Source organism: Syngnathus acus, chromosome 5 (assembly GCF_901709675.1).
Source record: "Syngnathus acus chromosome 5, fSynAcu1.2, whole genome shotgun sequence".
Taxonomy (NCBI): domain Eukaryota; kingdom Metazoa; phylum Chordata; class Actinopteri; order Syngnathiformes; family Syngnathidae; genus Syngnathus; species Syngnathus acus.
In genome coordinates this window covers 7,865,736-7,880,655 of record NC_051091.1, presented here as the reverse complement: position 1 = coordinate 7,880,655, position 14,920 = coordinate 7,865,736, and the positions used below count along the sequence as shown (strand labels likewise).

General features: G+C 43.0%; 3 protein-coding genes across 3 annotated transcripts in view; 1 reads left to right on the top strand and 2 right to left on the bottom strand.

The window, feature by feature from the left end:
• Positions 1 to 174: 174 nt before the first annotated feature.
• Positions 175 to 4,093, top strand: LOC119123157 (tubulin monoglycylase TTLL3-like). Its single transcript, XM_037252038.1, is given in 11 exon segments — positions 175 to 400; positions 499 to 667; positions 833 to 885; positions 998 to 1,126; positions 1,224 to 1,338; positions 1,427 to 1,614; positions 1,616 to 1,758; positions 1,871 to 2,019; positions 2,169 to 2,412; positions 2,618 to 3,053; positions 3,143 to 4,093. Coding segments are annotated over 11 exon segments (2,265 nt in total). The 5' UTR covers positions 175 to 304; the 3' UTR covers positions 3,686 to 4,093.
• A 563-nt stretch (positions 4,094 to 4,656) lies between these two features.
• Positions 4,657 to 8,524, bottom strand: LOC119123719 (class E basic helix-loop-helix protein 40-like). Its single transcript, XM_037253031.1, has 5 exons — positions 8,147 to 8,524; positions 7,994 to 8,057; positions 7,662 to 7,769; positions 7,304 to 7,427; positions 4,657 to 6,494 (listed from the first exon to the last, which is right to left on the bottom strand). Exons 1-5 carry the CDS (start codon positions 8,209 to 8,211, stop codon positions 5,584 to 5,586), a joined length of 1,272 nt encoding a protein of 423 aa, XP_037108926.1. The 5' UTR covers positions 8,212 to 8,524; the 3' UTR covers positions 4,657 to 5,583.
• A 1,395-nt stretch (positions 8,525 to 9,919) lies between these two features.
• Positions 9,920 to 14,920, bottom strand: part of LOC119123716 (inositol 1,4,5-trisphosphate receptor type 1-like) — a 40,773-nt gene continuing 35,772 nt past the window's right edge. The window contains 5 exon segments of the mRNA XM_037253029.1: positions 9,920 to 10,963; positions 11,319 to 11,480; positions 11,656 to 11,816; positions 13,827 to 13,992; positions 14,583 to 14,722. Coding sequence (XP_037108924.1) covers positions 10,877 to 10,963; positions 11,319 to 11,480; positions 11,656 to 11,816; positions 13,827 to 13,992; positions 14,583 to 14,722 — 716 coding nt within the window. The 3' untranslated portion in view covers positions 9,920 to 10,876.

The window sequence follows — 14,920 nt, the reverse complement described above, 5'->3', positions numbered from 1 at the left end:
TAACTTGACACGGTGTGTGACGTATTTCTGATACTTGCTGTTTGTGTATATGAGTGGCGGACGTGGATGCGTGGTACGGTTGCCATGGTAACCTAAAAGAGTGGGAGCATGCGCGGTTGTTGTGGTTACTGTCTGAGGAAGGAGCCTCAGTGGATCAAGGATTTTGACGCGGCATGGACAGATTAGATTTGATTTGATTGATTGATTGATTGATTGATTGATTGATTGATTGATTGATTGATCTAATTCCAAATCAGATGTTAGCTCATAATGGTAATCATTATCTTCACATTTTGTTTCAGACATGGCACCAGTTGAGGTTAATGTACATTGTAGCTATCCATCTACCAAGCTGGAAAAGATGAGAACAGCAAAAGCCCTCGTAGAGAAAGCAGTCAAGGTCATTACAAAGACAAAATAATTGAATCCATAGACGACGTGCAAACATTTCTGTTCATTAACCAGCCTTTTGTGCACTTTACTGCTGTTGGTTTTTAGGCGCGGAAAGTGTTTTCAGTGCAGGGGCGCCATCCTGTGATTCGTGCCGGTTTACGGGCCAGAGGGTGGGTGGAACGTTATTTGCCCAACGTAGGCTACGATTCGCCTCGCTGCCAGAGCGATAAGGACAAGGATGAAGATGACGGCAGCATTGGAGCAAAAAATAATGGTGAAACGAAAGATCACTTATATTACTCAAGTGTCCAATGGCGGTTGATTTACTGATTTCACGGGTCAATACAAGCAAACCTGAACCAGCCATTTATCTATACAATGCAGGGTTTTATTTAGTACATTTTACACAGAATTCTTCTTCTTCCTAATCAATTTTCAGCGAGAGGCGATGGCGGTGAGCAAGATGACCTTGACAAAATGCATGAGTTTATGGTAAGAACACGTTGACATAGAACACAGGTTGTTGTTTTTAATTTTGGTAAAGGCTCTAGTTCCTTTCATGCACGTGTGAAATGTTTTTCATTCTGTCTTTGTCTGTTCGCAGTCTCGCCTTGTTCGAAATGAAAGGATTTCTTTCTACTGGAGCTCCTGTTACGACACCAGCCGTTATCGCTCCTTTACACGGGATCAAATAACCAACCACTATGCCAACACTCGAACCTTCACCACCAAGGTCTCCCATTAATTGATTCAAACATACACTTAAAGACGTGCGACTTATGACTTTTTTTGTCGAGTGCCAGTGACGGTATTTTGTTTTGCTTTTTGAGGTGGGCCTCTGTGTGAACCTGCGTAACCTAAAATGGTATGACACCGAAGACCCCGACGCCTTCTTTCCGAGATGTTACAGGCTTGGGGCTGAGGAAGAAAGAGATGCATTCATTGGTCTGCTTGACACTGCAGCCATTTTGTCCTGCACAACCAGACTTCACTTTTATCCCAACATCTATTTCCTTGTGCTCTCCCCAAAAAGACGACTTCAGAAGGACAGCGTGCAGCAGTCTGCTGAAGCACGTGGTGGAGATGAGCATGACGACAAAAGGGCACAGGCGAAACAAGGAGGGGGATGATAAAGCCGTCATCGGGCCAGGTGGGAGGCTGGGTGCGAAATTTGACACGGAGAAGGTGGTGAATATTTGTTATCCCCACTGTCAGTGCAGGAGTGATCGATACGGCCTTGCAAAGGTGTCAGGAGTATCTGAGTGTCGTAGCGCACAGCGACATTGATGTAATTGTGAAACCTCCGCCTTGCGTGGAGGAAAATCAATGGAATTGCTTTCTACAAAACTACTACTTGGTTGTGCAGTGAGTGCATTTTAAAACCGATTTATGGGCTAGGCACAGCTCTTATGTTCAATCTTGTTAATCATATCCTGTTTGTATCAATCTGATTCCAATAATGATAATTTGTGTGTAGTGGAGGAGCATTGATCAGAAGTAGTGCTGCTTTTGTGGAACGCTGCCAAGCCATGTTGGTCCGAATAAAGGAAGTCTGTCCTCAGACGGACATTGATGGAGTCAATAACATCTGGATTATAAAACCAGGTGCAATGTCCAGAGGAAGAGGTGAGAGGGTTCTGTCCTCCTTCATATTAATAGTTTTTAATGCATTATTTTTTTATTTTATTTATTTTTATTTTTTTTTATTTACTCAAGGTCTTGCATGGTCATCTAATCAAATTGAATAATCTTTACTTTTTTTATGGCACATCTAGGTATTGTCTGCATGAATCGCTTAGATCAGATTTTAGCTCTGGTAGAGTCAGACAGAGCATTGGTGAAAGATAGCAAGTGGGTGGTTCAGAAGTACCTGGAACGTCCTCTCTTGGTCAACGGAACCAAGTTTGATCTGCGTCAGTGGTTTCTCGTCACTGACTGGAACCCCCTGACTGTGTGGTTCTATAAGGAGTGCTACCTGAGGTTCTCAACTCAGCCCTACTCGACAAAAAAACTTGATAGGTCAGCCAAGAAACTTCTTTGTGTGAATTTGGTCAATTTAAACATTTTTTAAGGGGGGGGGGGGTATATCGATACTATTGGAATTTCTCTTCCTTCAATTTTTTATAAATAGCATGTATGTATGTTAAGAGACTTCAGAGCTGCTCTAAAATTTTGTAACGACCAAAGTAATAAGGACCAAAACTCACCATCATTGTCTCATCAGCTCAGTCCATTTGTGCAACAATGCCATCCAGAAGCACTTCCAGCCATCACATAAACGCCATCCAAGCGTCCCCATGGACAACATGTGGTCCAGCTCCGACTTTGAGGATTTTCTGGAGAAGCAGGGCCGTGGGAAACAGTGGGACACAGTGGTGGTCCCGGGTATGCAGCAGGCTGTGGTCCACGTCTTACAGACGGTGCAGGACCTGGTGGAGCACCGCAAAGCGACTTTTGAGTTATACGGTGCTGATTTCATGTTGGGGAATGATCTGAGGCCTTGGCTCCTTGAAGTCAACAACAATCCCACCATGGCCTGCACCAGCATCGTCACAGCTCGCCTATGCCCCGCCGTGCAGTTGGACACTCTGAAGGTGGTGCTGGACAGACGGAACAAACCCAACGCCTTTACGGGAGGCTTCCAGTTGATCTACAAACAGGTGAGTTATAGAGAAAGATATTTGTAAATATTTTGATCACTGAGCACACCTTGTGCATTTCTTTGTGTTTTGAATTCCCACCCCGTCAGCCTGCAGTTGAACCCCCGAAGTTTTGTGGAGTGAGCCTTCTAGTGAAAGGAAAGCACATCAAGAAACCTAAATCTACAAAGCGCAGATCAAGGCTTAGTTCTACTAGGTCTCGCTTGACCCAGTCTTCCAAGGGTAGTGAAATTATGAGTAAAGAGCAAGTGAAGTCATGCGAGACGGAACAAGAGAAGAAGTCTTGTCCTGAGAAAAAGAAGAAACCTTCTCCAAGAAAAGAACATCAGGAAAGAGAAGCGGTCCACAGTGCCGATTTGGTGTCAGAACAACATGCGGTGGGGGACCACACTGAAGCCAGGAAGCGATCCCAATGTTTGAGTCGGAATCATGGCAGCAGAGGAACCCCACTTGCCCAACGCAGCACCCGCCCTTGCAGTGTTTCACCTGTATGTAAATCTCCAATTATACCAAATCTGCAGAGGTCCTTCCTTCCTGGGAACTTTCCGAGCCTTGTCACCGGCCCCAAAATATGCAACTTCTTTCAGTGCAGATCAGCTCGCCGTCCTGTGGTGAAAAAGCGAATATGCTAATAAAATGTCAGTGAATTTGACAACAGTAGATGGAGTTGAAAAGAACCTGTTTCTAGGTCATAAAGGTCATCTTGAATTTTTTTTTTATAAAAAAAAAAAAAAAAAACATTATTAATGAAAGAAGTATTAAACAAATGTTTTGAGATCTTTGAAACCATTAAGGAAAATGTAACTGCATTACGTATTCGAGATTGGGAAACAAATTGTAAGATGTGAGTATATCCACGAGAGGGCGCTACATTCTCAGAAAAACTTGAACCCAGGACACGTTCACTGACAGTACACAAGACGGCAGAGTAACCTCACGAATAGTTACAAAGTTGTTGTCATGCAAACTGAACTGGGTAGAAAATGTACCTAAAATAAAATGTAATAAAAACTCATACAGTAATTCCTGGCATTCAATCAAAATAAAATCTAAAACGAACTCAAAATAAATTATTGCAAACACTGCTGGTTCTGAGTAAGCCTCTGTTGCCATGGCAGCAATCAAACATCAAATGATCATTATAATCAGTGCACAATTTAAATTCGAATGATGTTCCGCGCCAGAGCAAAAGAGAGCGACCTCTGTGGAAATCCCCAGATGTCAACTAGTGCACAGTGTTGCCTCACTAGTACAGCGTATTCATTTAGCTAGTTTGCCAAGTTAGGACAATGAGCATAGTAGTACATGGATAGTTCAGTGCACTAGTAGAAGGGCTAGGGCACCTCTACTAGTGCCCTAGTCGTTTTACTAGTACCCTGATTGCCATTCCAGGGCGCTTCCCTCAAATGAAGACACAAGGCCGTTGCTGCAGTTTCGATGCAATGTGTTCTCTTGCACTTCTATTAGTGGCCACGATTTATCAGAAAGCGATCCGGGCTGTGAAACACACGGTTACATAAGCGTCCCTCCGTAACACGAACGTGCTGGGCCTGCTGCAACAGAATTGCATCACTATCTGCTGCCGCACATTGAGTCAGAGTCATTTTCCACAGGAAAAAAAAAATACTTTATTAATACACTTATGTATATCAACATTTATAGACAAAATATGTACAAACAGCAATCGTCTTTCACGTAGGTCCCAAAATATAAAATCTCAAGTACCTCTCTCTCTATTAGAAAACTAGTCATCTGGTAAAACGTTTACATTCACTTCTTCTTCCCCTCACCGCCACGTTCTGGGATTCATATGCATTACGGAGCATAAACATCTGAGACTTCTCAGCTTTTCACAAGTAAAAAGGCAACAGCAAGAACAAACGCCAGGTTTGACTTGAGCAGAAACAGATGTCGAGTATGCAGACAAGGTCCAGCACTGCGCTACAATATGTACACAGTCTTTGAGTACGCCACACTTGCACTCCTTCCGACGACAAGAGTGCGCGAACATGTATCAAAAATAGAAATGTACAAGAAGTCTATCCACAATAATTACATGAAAATCCACAGCGAGTGTGAATGAATGACTTTTGCATTCAGCACGGTCATCACGGTAGTAAGCGGTAATGATGGCGGCGGTGGTGGTGACGGACGATAGGCGACAAACTTTGGGTGAAATCTTAACATTTGGTGCCACGGTTTTTGTGTACAAAAAGAAAAAGGCATGTCTCTACCACAAAAGCTCCAAGTGAAATGCGCCAGTGTTGTCAGCGTACAGCAGCATCTGAAACGTCTTTCTTTACATTCAACCAAGTGTGTGCGTGTGTGTGTGTATCGGGCGGGTCCATTTGCACTTGACATTCAACCAATTTCATCGTCCACACGTGGACGATTACGCCAGCCCTCTTCTCTTCTTGTTTGCGACATGAATTCCAGGATGAGAAACAAAGTAGCAAAATGACTTGATGGACTACAGGACGGCTCAGTCATGTTCTCCCTCCTAATGTATCAACTCAGCGGCCATGTTTTCTCAGTCTTTGGTTTCCAGGTTGAGGGGGGGGACCTGCTTTAGTGCCTGGAGGAGAGCCGGGGAGTCCATGGGGGTCTGAGACATGGCTGGAGCGGGAGAACCTCCCCTTGGAGACATGACCATCTGTGGTGGTCTCTCGCTGGGGACGGCCGTGGCGGAGCCGCCCATGCCGGGGTACAGCATGGGCATGGCGCCCGGGTACCAGCACTTCTCCAGCATAGGCAGGTAGGTGGCGGCGGAAGGGGGGATGAGGTAGAAGGGCATGCAGAGGGGATGCCGCGGGGCCGGATGGTTGGGGGACACGCTCATGTAGCTGCCGTAACCGCTGGAGGAGGACGAAGCTGACGATTCGCCGCCCGACAGCATCTCATCCTCGGACGACTCCGCCCGGGCTCGTTTGTGCCTCGGCTCGTCGTCTTCCCGCTTGACGTCGGGGCCCCGCCTCTCGGCAGCGCTCCGCTTCATCAACTTGCTCTCCTGGCTGTAGTAATCGGGATGCCTCTGCGGGGCGCCGCACTCGTTCTTCTCCAGCTCCCCTCCGTAGCCGCTGTCTGTATCAGTGTCACTGCCGCTCTGCTCGCCGCTGGGAGGAGCGTGCGCACGCTGGATGACCGGCACCCTCCCGTAGCCCTCGCTGGGCTTAGCCGGTAAACTGGCAGGTGCCTCCTTGTGGATTTGGTGCTGGCTGTATGTGGGCGTTTCCTCGGGTGGAGGGCTCAGGGGTGAGCGCGATCGCCTTGGACTTTGGAGCACGTCAGCGGCTAACTTGTGAAGGTGATTGATGACGTGCGAGGGCGCAAAGTCGCCGTCGCTCTCACGACCGGCCAGATATTGAAGAATCTCCTTGGCGCACATGTGGAAACCGGAGCGGAACATCTCCTCTGACTTTTCTTGGCTGACAATAGGTTGCTCTATAAACACAGCAAGAAGCCATGTTTGTTAGACATGCTGATGCACATTTCAAACAGTGAGTGAAGTTTGGTACCACCGGCACTACATGGATTCTCTCCCGTGCAGCAAAAAAAAAACTGGATTAAATGTTCAAACTGTACAATGTTACAATGGCTCAAACCTTTAATCCAGTATTTAAGCATAGTTAGAAACTATTTACTATATTTAGTTCAATGTTTATGTGCATTGTGCAATACATGCTTTAATTTAATCATTAAGTCAAATGTCATATTTTATATACTCTATATTCCCTAAATATTACCCAAGCACCACAGAATCGATTCACCTGACTGGTAAGTGTCACCTAATTGTGTGTGCATCCTGTGATAGGAAAATGAGGTAGCACTCTAAAGTGTTTTAAAAGTGTGGTTGATTTGAATAATCATCGCCAAAAGATGGTTTTAATTTGTTGTTTTATAGACTGTTTTCCAAAAACGTTACAAATGCCCATTTGAGAATAAAATGAAACACTGATGCAGGTTGTGTCGAACGTTGTTTTCAGTGTAAGATGTGGGCCACAAACGGCCCACAGGCCATAGTTTGGACACCTATGCCACTGCTGGAGCTTTTCACACTTGTTACTCACCAATGCAAACATTACTAAATATTTCTGCACTAGCAATCTAAAATTAAGATTTGGCTTCATTTAACATTCTCGCTACACAGCTTCATTTACATTGTAGGTATTATTATTCTTTAAATTCGGTTATCGGTTGCTCTTAAAATACTGTTATGTGGATAATGATGAAGACAAATGCAGTTTACTTACCGATATGCATGCCACCCTGCAGGGCAAGGATCTTCTGCTGCTGCTGCTCCAAAAGCGTGCTGAGCGTCTTCACATGCTTGAGTGTGAGCTCCAAAACTACGGCCTTCTCCAAATGGCCCAAAGTCTGCAGAGACACCATCATACGCCAATATTGTCAACACATTCTTGCAAGGATGGGGGGAGCTAAATCTCCATGAAATCATGTGGCGTTGAAATAAAAGGCCTATTCTCCGTTGTGCCTAATATGTGCAGACACGCTGCACAGACATGTAATGACAATGCCGGCCCACTAGATGGCGTGTTAACAGAATGAAACAATTTACCAACAAGCAGAGGCATTATAAAAATTGAAACTTACCGTAAGTTTTAGATGCTCCGGTAACAAATCTTTCAGCTGAGCAATGCATTCGTTTATCCGATCACGTCTTTTCTTCTCAATGAGTCTATGAGGCAGTTTGTAGGTCTCCTAGGAGAAAACGTCACAAAGTAAGCGACTTGTTCAGTCCCCCCCCCTCGCACCACCCTAAGATTCATGAGCAGTTATGTCATAGTATGAATTAGGTCGAGCTTTTATTGCACGACAGTACACGACTGCTGCCAGACCGGTTTCTCCCACGCCCTTAAAAGTAACACTATATTATTCTTGTGGTACTATTGTTTTCCAATAATGATAATAATTAAACAAAATACCTTGCTGTCCTCTCCTCTTTTCATTCCTCGCCTGGGTTTATACGCGTACATAGGGAAATCCATGCTGCAGAAAAAATATATATATATTTGTCAAAATTTGCATTCAAGTTACATGGCAGTTCATTTTTTTCCCTTTTTTTTTAGTAAACTCACCCGTGCATGTCTGCTAGATCAGCCTTGGCCAGAGGAGGAGGTTGCGCGCTTGGGATTCGCTCCATTTTCGTGACTCTTTTTTTTTCCACTTACAAATGCGCTGCAGCCAATTTGAAATGGAAACAAAAAAGTTACGCAGTAAGTTTTTCTCCCTCTCAAAAAAATCCTGTCAATTATGTCTTTCAACGCCGATGATATTTTTGTCCCCCCCTAAGCGTTGAGCTGTCTCGGCGGGTCTTGCACGCCGTGTGGGGAGCAAGAAGGAGTTGTGTCAAAGGGATCCACGAGAGAAATAAACTCTGTCCGCTTGTCCGCTCAGCCTGACCCAGCTCTGTCACATGAGGCTCACGTGTCAAGCGGCGCTGTCTTCTCGGCGCAAACTCCGCCCAATCGCCCCGGACAAGGCGCCTGAGTGGGCGGAGGCGGTTGACGTCAGGGAGTGGGAGGAGCTAAGCCGATCCCGTGTACCACCATGCTGAAGTGTATGGAAACAAGGCAGGGTGAACCACGACAAATGAAACGTGCAAGCATCTGGCGAGCTCGCTTGTCCACCTTTTGTGATCGATTTGGATACAAATGCGTGCAAACTTTATACACATAAGTTCTCCCTATTTTTTTTTTTTAATAACAAAAGGTTGGCGAAACTAATACTCTAAACTCCCAATTCCTTTTTCTCCATAAACGCATAAGGTCATTTTATCTTATCCTCATTCTCCAATGGAAGCTCTTTCAACTCCCGTGCAGACACGTGCACCCGTGCGTGGCGTTTGTGTTGTTATGAGGCGGTGCGTGCAGCCAGTCACGTTGGTCTCCTCATGGTGTACACGGAGCTTGGTGAACCGGCTGAGCACATTCAGCACACGGCGGCACCTGCCTTCAGGCATCAGGACATCATTCATCCGTGCCCAACACCCCCCTCTCTCAAATAAATAACAGGTGACCATCATGATCCTGCATGTGCGCACACACAAGAAAAGGTCGGTCATAAGAGTGAGACTAAATTGCTGTCACGTTTTAGCGCAGCCACTATGCACTGCTGCAAGAACCTGAAAAATAAAATAAACGTGCACAATCGGTTGCATGAAATAATGATATAGCAATTAAATATAAAAGCAAACATGTATGCAATTGCCAATAAAAGTATAGTTAACTTTTGGGAACTACCTAAATTTCTGCATAAATGTGTACTAAAATCTCATCGGCTTGTCATCAACGTTACAATAATGGGCAAACACAGTCTACGTTAGCTGAATTAAAAAAAATTAAATAATAATAAATAAATAAATATTAAAAATAAAATAAAAATGTGCAAATATTCACAGTCCAGGGTTAAAAGACTACTCTATGTGAACCATTTCACTAATAACGACTCCCCTCTAAGAGTCAAGGGCCAATCTAAGTAATGAGATTGGAAGTGTTGGTTAAAGCTGCTCTGTCCTATATAAACAAAAGGCGTTGATTGACGTCAGTGATGCCACGCACAAAAGAGCTTTCGGAAGACTAACAGTTCAGAATGGTTGACTTGAATGAGTGTCAGCTGAAGACTTACAGAATTTAAGCTTTACTAAAAACTCAAATGGCTTGAACAGAAGAAATGTTGCATCCTGTGCTGTGACCTTTACATGTAGGGTCCAGTCATGGCATGGTTACATTGTTTTTTGTCTGGTATTAGTTTAAAAAAGAAATCATTTTCCACTGTGATGTCAAATTAAATTTGACACACCTACGCCTGCAGACTTTTATTTTTAATCTGTTCTTCCAATCAGCCACCACTGATTTTTCATGCTTTATTTAAATAAACTCCAAATAATGTACAATACAGAAACAGAACACTTATTATAAATGTTTTTGGTTAAGCAGCACTGCAAAATTCCTCAGAGTACCCCCCCCAAAATAAGATCATTCATTCTTTTGTGGATCTATCAAAAAGTGTCCAAATACAAATATGTAGTACACATCAGTGTTAAGAAAATTAATTAGAGGGGAGGTGAAATAATTATGTGCACAATATAATAGATCAAAACAAACATTGCAAATTTTTTTTTGGGGGGGTGAAACTTGGTTCCTGTATTAAGCATCATAAACAGTAAAGAAGTCACATGACATGAATGTTCTAAGAGCACAAAGTCTTATTAAAGTGCTCTGAAGGGGAGTTGTTTAACACAAAACGTAGCATTTATAACAGTCTTTTGTAAATAAAAAAAAAAATCTTTGATTTTGTTTAGTTTTTTTAAATAAAAAATATCACCATAATAAATATAAAAGTAAATCCCAAACCCCCCAAAAAGAGTTTTCCCAATACAGGCATTGCGTTTTGTGAAGTTCTCTTATTGCTGTGCGTGAAATTTAAGCCAACCTGTAACTCCACATGACCTGAGTTTGCTGGCATAAGGACACATGAAAGGAAATCTCCCTTCGCAACAATCGAACGAACTTTGGCATGTTGTCAGTGTGGTACGATGCCAAAGGCGGTTATGGTAGTGCAGCTAAAAATCAGTGTTTTCATCTCCTGAATAAACATGGTTTGCTTTCCATGTCTTGAGGCACTTGATGGACACTACTCACGGAGTCCCGCTGACTTGGCAGACAATGAGTAATATACTCCGCTAATGCTCGCTTCACATTTGTAACTGTACTGATGTGCGAGAGTGCTTTGGTCAAGTCATACCATCCTCAACCTGGTAATTGGCACAATTTGGCATTTGAACAAATGAGCAATGCAAAATGACCTCAAGCGGGTTGCTGGGGGTTGACGTTCATGTGAGGGGGGTGCCCAAGAAGACCGATTCTCTGCTTCTGCTTTCTTTGCTCTGTCATCTGCACGGAAAAATGATTTGAAATACATCAACAGGCCTCTCCATGTTTTTTTTCTTTTTTCTAAATGTGCAAGCACTTTATCAGCTATGGCTGTTTTTAAATAGTTCTCTACGTAAAAGTGAGCTGAGGTCCACTGAGAGGTTGTTTGACTTCTTTTGGCACAGATATTGTTTAGTCTACACGTCTATAGTTGTACATTTCACAAGTGATTTCCCACAGTTGTATTTAGAGCCTGGTGAGTTGATCTGTGGCGGAAAAGTATTTATCATAAGGCATTTGTGGTTTTGGAATTATTATTTGAGGCAAAGTATTAATTTTATTGTCATGGACAGCATGAATAGGAATTGTTTTATACCTGCTCCTTGAGCTCAGTCAGTTGTCCGGACAGGTTGGCCACCAGCCTCATGGTGGACTCCAACTTCTCCTGCAGACTCCTGATTTCATTCTGCTCGCCCTCTGCGTCGCTGCTCACCAGAGACATGGCACGCATCCTCGGAAACCAGTCAAGATTGTGCTCCTATTTGGATGAAAACAATTGGACTTGACTCTCAAAGGTCACTTCATTAGGTCGCACAATAATGCCATAAACTTGTGCAGGTGTGACACAAGAAAGCAACATTTATTTAAATCTATGCCAGCAAGAAGGATTGAGATAGCCTTGGCAGACAACACAAGATGTGGAAGTTGTTTACCATGATCATTTCAGCCACGTAGCTCTCGGGGCCCGTGTACTCGGTGGAATCTTTGACTTTCACCAACACGATGAAGAAGAGGTAATGCCACATGTTATGCTCCTCCTTAATGTGCTCCTCAAACGTCACAGTCTTGTTGTCAAATTTGTCCCTCTCCAGCCCTGTGGATGGGAGCCATAAGGTTAGTGGATGGGAACAGCCTTTTCCTTTATCATCCCAAAACCATCTCAGGTCAATTTAATTGTGTTTTATGGGGAAAATCTATATCGTCAGTGTTTATTTAAAAAAAAAAAAAAAAAAATCTCCATGAGTAACAGACCAAAAAACAAAACTGTTAATAAAAAAACAAACAAACAAAAAGGCTAATGGATAAGAAGTAGAGTTGGCCATGAGCCATTTATTCACTCTGTATTCATCATCTTAGCAAAGTACTTTGGACAACTCTACCCCTCTCTGCTGTAAAATGAGCAAGTTGCACTTGGATGAGTTTTGTGGGGAAAAGAGTCATGAGCAATCAAACACCTTTGGAGTGAACACTGTGTCTAAAAGAGGAAATTTGTCATATTTTCTGAATCTATTCCAGTGCTTTTCCTCCAAATAAAAAAAAAAAAAGAAATAAAATAATAAATACAAACTATTATGAATAAATAAATAAATAAAAAACATGCAAATAATATGATCTTAATTTGAGAGAATAGGGTGAAGGAAACCTGTAATTTAATTAATAAGATAAGAAAACAATTTAACGTCTATGACCTTTGACCAAACTTGCGAGCTAACTTTGCTTTGATCCGAGCACCACCGCAATCTAAATCATGTGATTTTGGCTGACTCCCAAATGTACCCTTTGGTATGTTTGATTTTGAAGGAAGGGGGGGATGTGGTTTGTAGTAAATCTGTCTACAAAAATGTAACTCCTTTCTCTTTTTTTTGCATCGGTTCTTGAGAAGGCTGACTCATGAAGGCTTCCTTCCAGCACCTCCATAATTCAGTCTCACTCACACATTCACACGCGTACGCACTCACATTCCCACTCACTTGGTCGTTCTCACTTGATTTCCATATCATATGTTTCAACAAAACCCCCAATAACCTGGTCATGTCTTTTTCCCATCACTTGAATATATTTGCCACGCATAAAAGATTTGATCGCTCCCAATAATATGCGTGCGTGTGTGTGCATGTTAGGTCAGGCAGCCGGCCGGGGTGAATGGTAAGCATATGGAATGAGAACGGTGTTATGTCACCAAGGCAGCCATTGGCTCTGACTCACTCATGTTAAATAAGGCCAGGCCACAGGGGCAGCTGCCGTCTCTACGGTTTCCAGAGGAACCGCGCGGGAACAGGAGACGAATGAAGCCCAGCACCGCACGCTCAAGTGCCTCTCAGTCATCCCGCTTGGTTTTATAAGACATCGATCTTGCTCACAATCCCTCATTAGGTATTTAGGTCTGTAGCCACTGATTGATCGGCCACAAGAAACCCCTCGAGTGCTTCATTTTCATTCATGTCACTGAGTACAAATGGTATATTTGTGCAGAGTAGACAAAAGAAAATGTTATTTGGAATGCAGCTTGCGTCATTACATACAGCTGCTTTCTGGTTTAAATCACATTTGAATGTTGTCAAGCATGCTTCCTGTCACAGCCTCAACTTTAACTAGCAGTATCAAGTGGAGCCTTGAAACAATTCGGAATTTTAATCGGAAAAACAGGCTCACAAGTTGAACAATTCAAGAGAAAAATGAGTCAAGAAGGGCGAGACAGCTTATCTCGCTAGCCTTTAGTCTGTATTGCTAAAGGCTTTGCGAATATGTGTGTGTGTGTGTGTCGTCTTTATCAGTGATGGATAGCAAAAAAAGAATTTTCAAAAGGGAGCTACCTTGTCACAAAAAATCGCTACATATTTCAGTGTTTTTAAGTTGTGTTAATCATTAATGACAGTTGTATAAGTCTCTTCTGAACAATTACCAGCACTAAAATATTACTTGGACTAGTAAGTTACTTGTGGACCTGGTGGGGACCACCAATGGAATTTGGACCCCATTTTGAGAAACGCTGTTTCACTGATTGATTACTCAGGTGACAAATGTTTAAGCCGCAATTGAGCTCCGCTTCCTCTTTGCGTGTTGGAAGCGCGTGCAGTGGAGAACGTGGTTTGCGTGCGCTCACCACAAATAAAGCAGGTGGTCTTCAAGACTTCTTCTTTCTTCTGTTTTTCACTCCTCAGGTCGGCAAAGGTGTCGATGATGACACCGAAAATTAGGTTTAGGACGATGATGATGACCATGAAGAAGAACAACAGGTCGTATATCACCCTGGCTGCAAAAAGTGGCTCCTATGAAAAGACAAAAAATAATAATTTAGATGGAGCATCCACGAGATGTTGATGCTGCTTATTTGGACAATTACAACCACGATAAAATGTTTTATCAAGACTGTATCTTCTTAGTGTGTGACCCAAAGGTCAAACCTTTATGCAAGCATACTCAGGGGAATGAATTTAAAACCAGGTTGACCTTGGTTGTTATGGCCGTTGAAACATAAGAGCCAAGATGTAACCAGCCAGATGCTACAGATGGCGGAAAGCCAGGTAATCTCTTAAAGCCACATGATGCCAACATGTTATTTAGCCAAAAGGTTCGGAAATAATATGTGTGCAGGATCAAACACACACTGGCTGCCCACAAATTTGGGCCAATAAAATAATCTATTATAATCAAATCTACTATGATGGGTGAGTTATATGTAGTTGCAATTTGTGCAAGTGTGGGTCAACACTTGATGGCCTAGTTCGTATTTTATGAGTAGTACATGCATCTTCTTTAGAGTCGGAAATTCATGTGGTTGTATATTTGCAGCGGTAGAAAGTGAGAACATTTCAGAGCCTGAAAGTTATTGAAGCCATCTGAATTCAATTGTGCGTACCTCTTTGGATGGTTTGCGGAGAACGTCGCCTACACCCCCGCCGCTCCTCAAGCCGTGACTCAGAACAGTGACAATACACATCAGGAGGGAGTCACACGTCCGCTCCATGTCGCTGTCTTGTGAATCGTCACTGTCCGCATCTAAGGGAACACAAAGGAGCCACAGAACAATCTGAAGAAATGAATTTGACGCGATATCAACAAATGTCGGCTCATTCATACGAATCATTCTAAAGTAATATTGAAATCTTGAGAGTTGTTTTCTTGGTTGACTTGATATTTTAGTTGCAAATTTATAGTATTTTGGTCAAAACAATTTTTTGCTGAGTCAGCATTTTC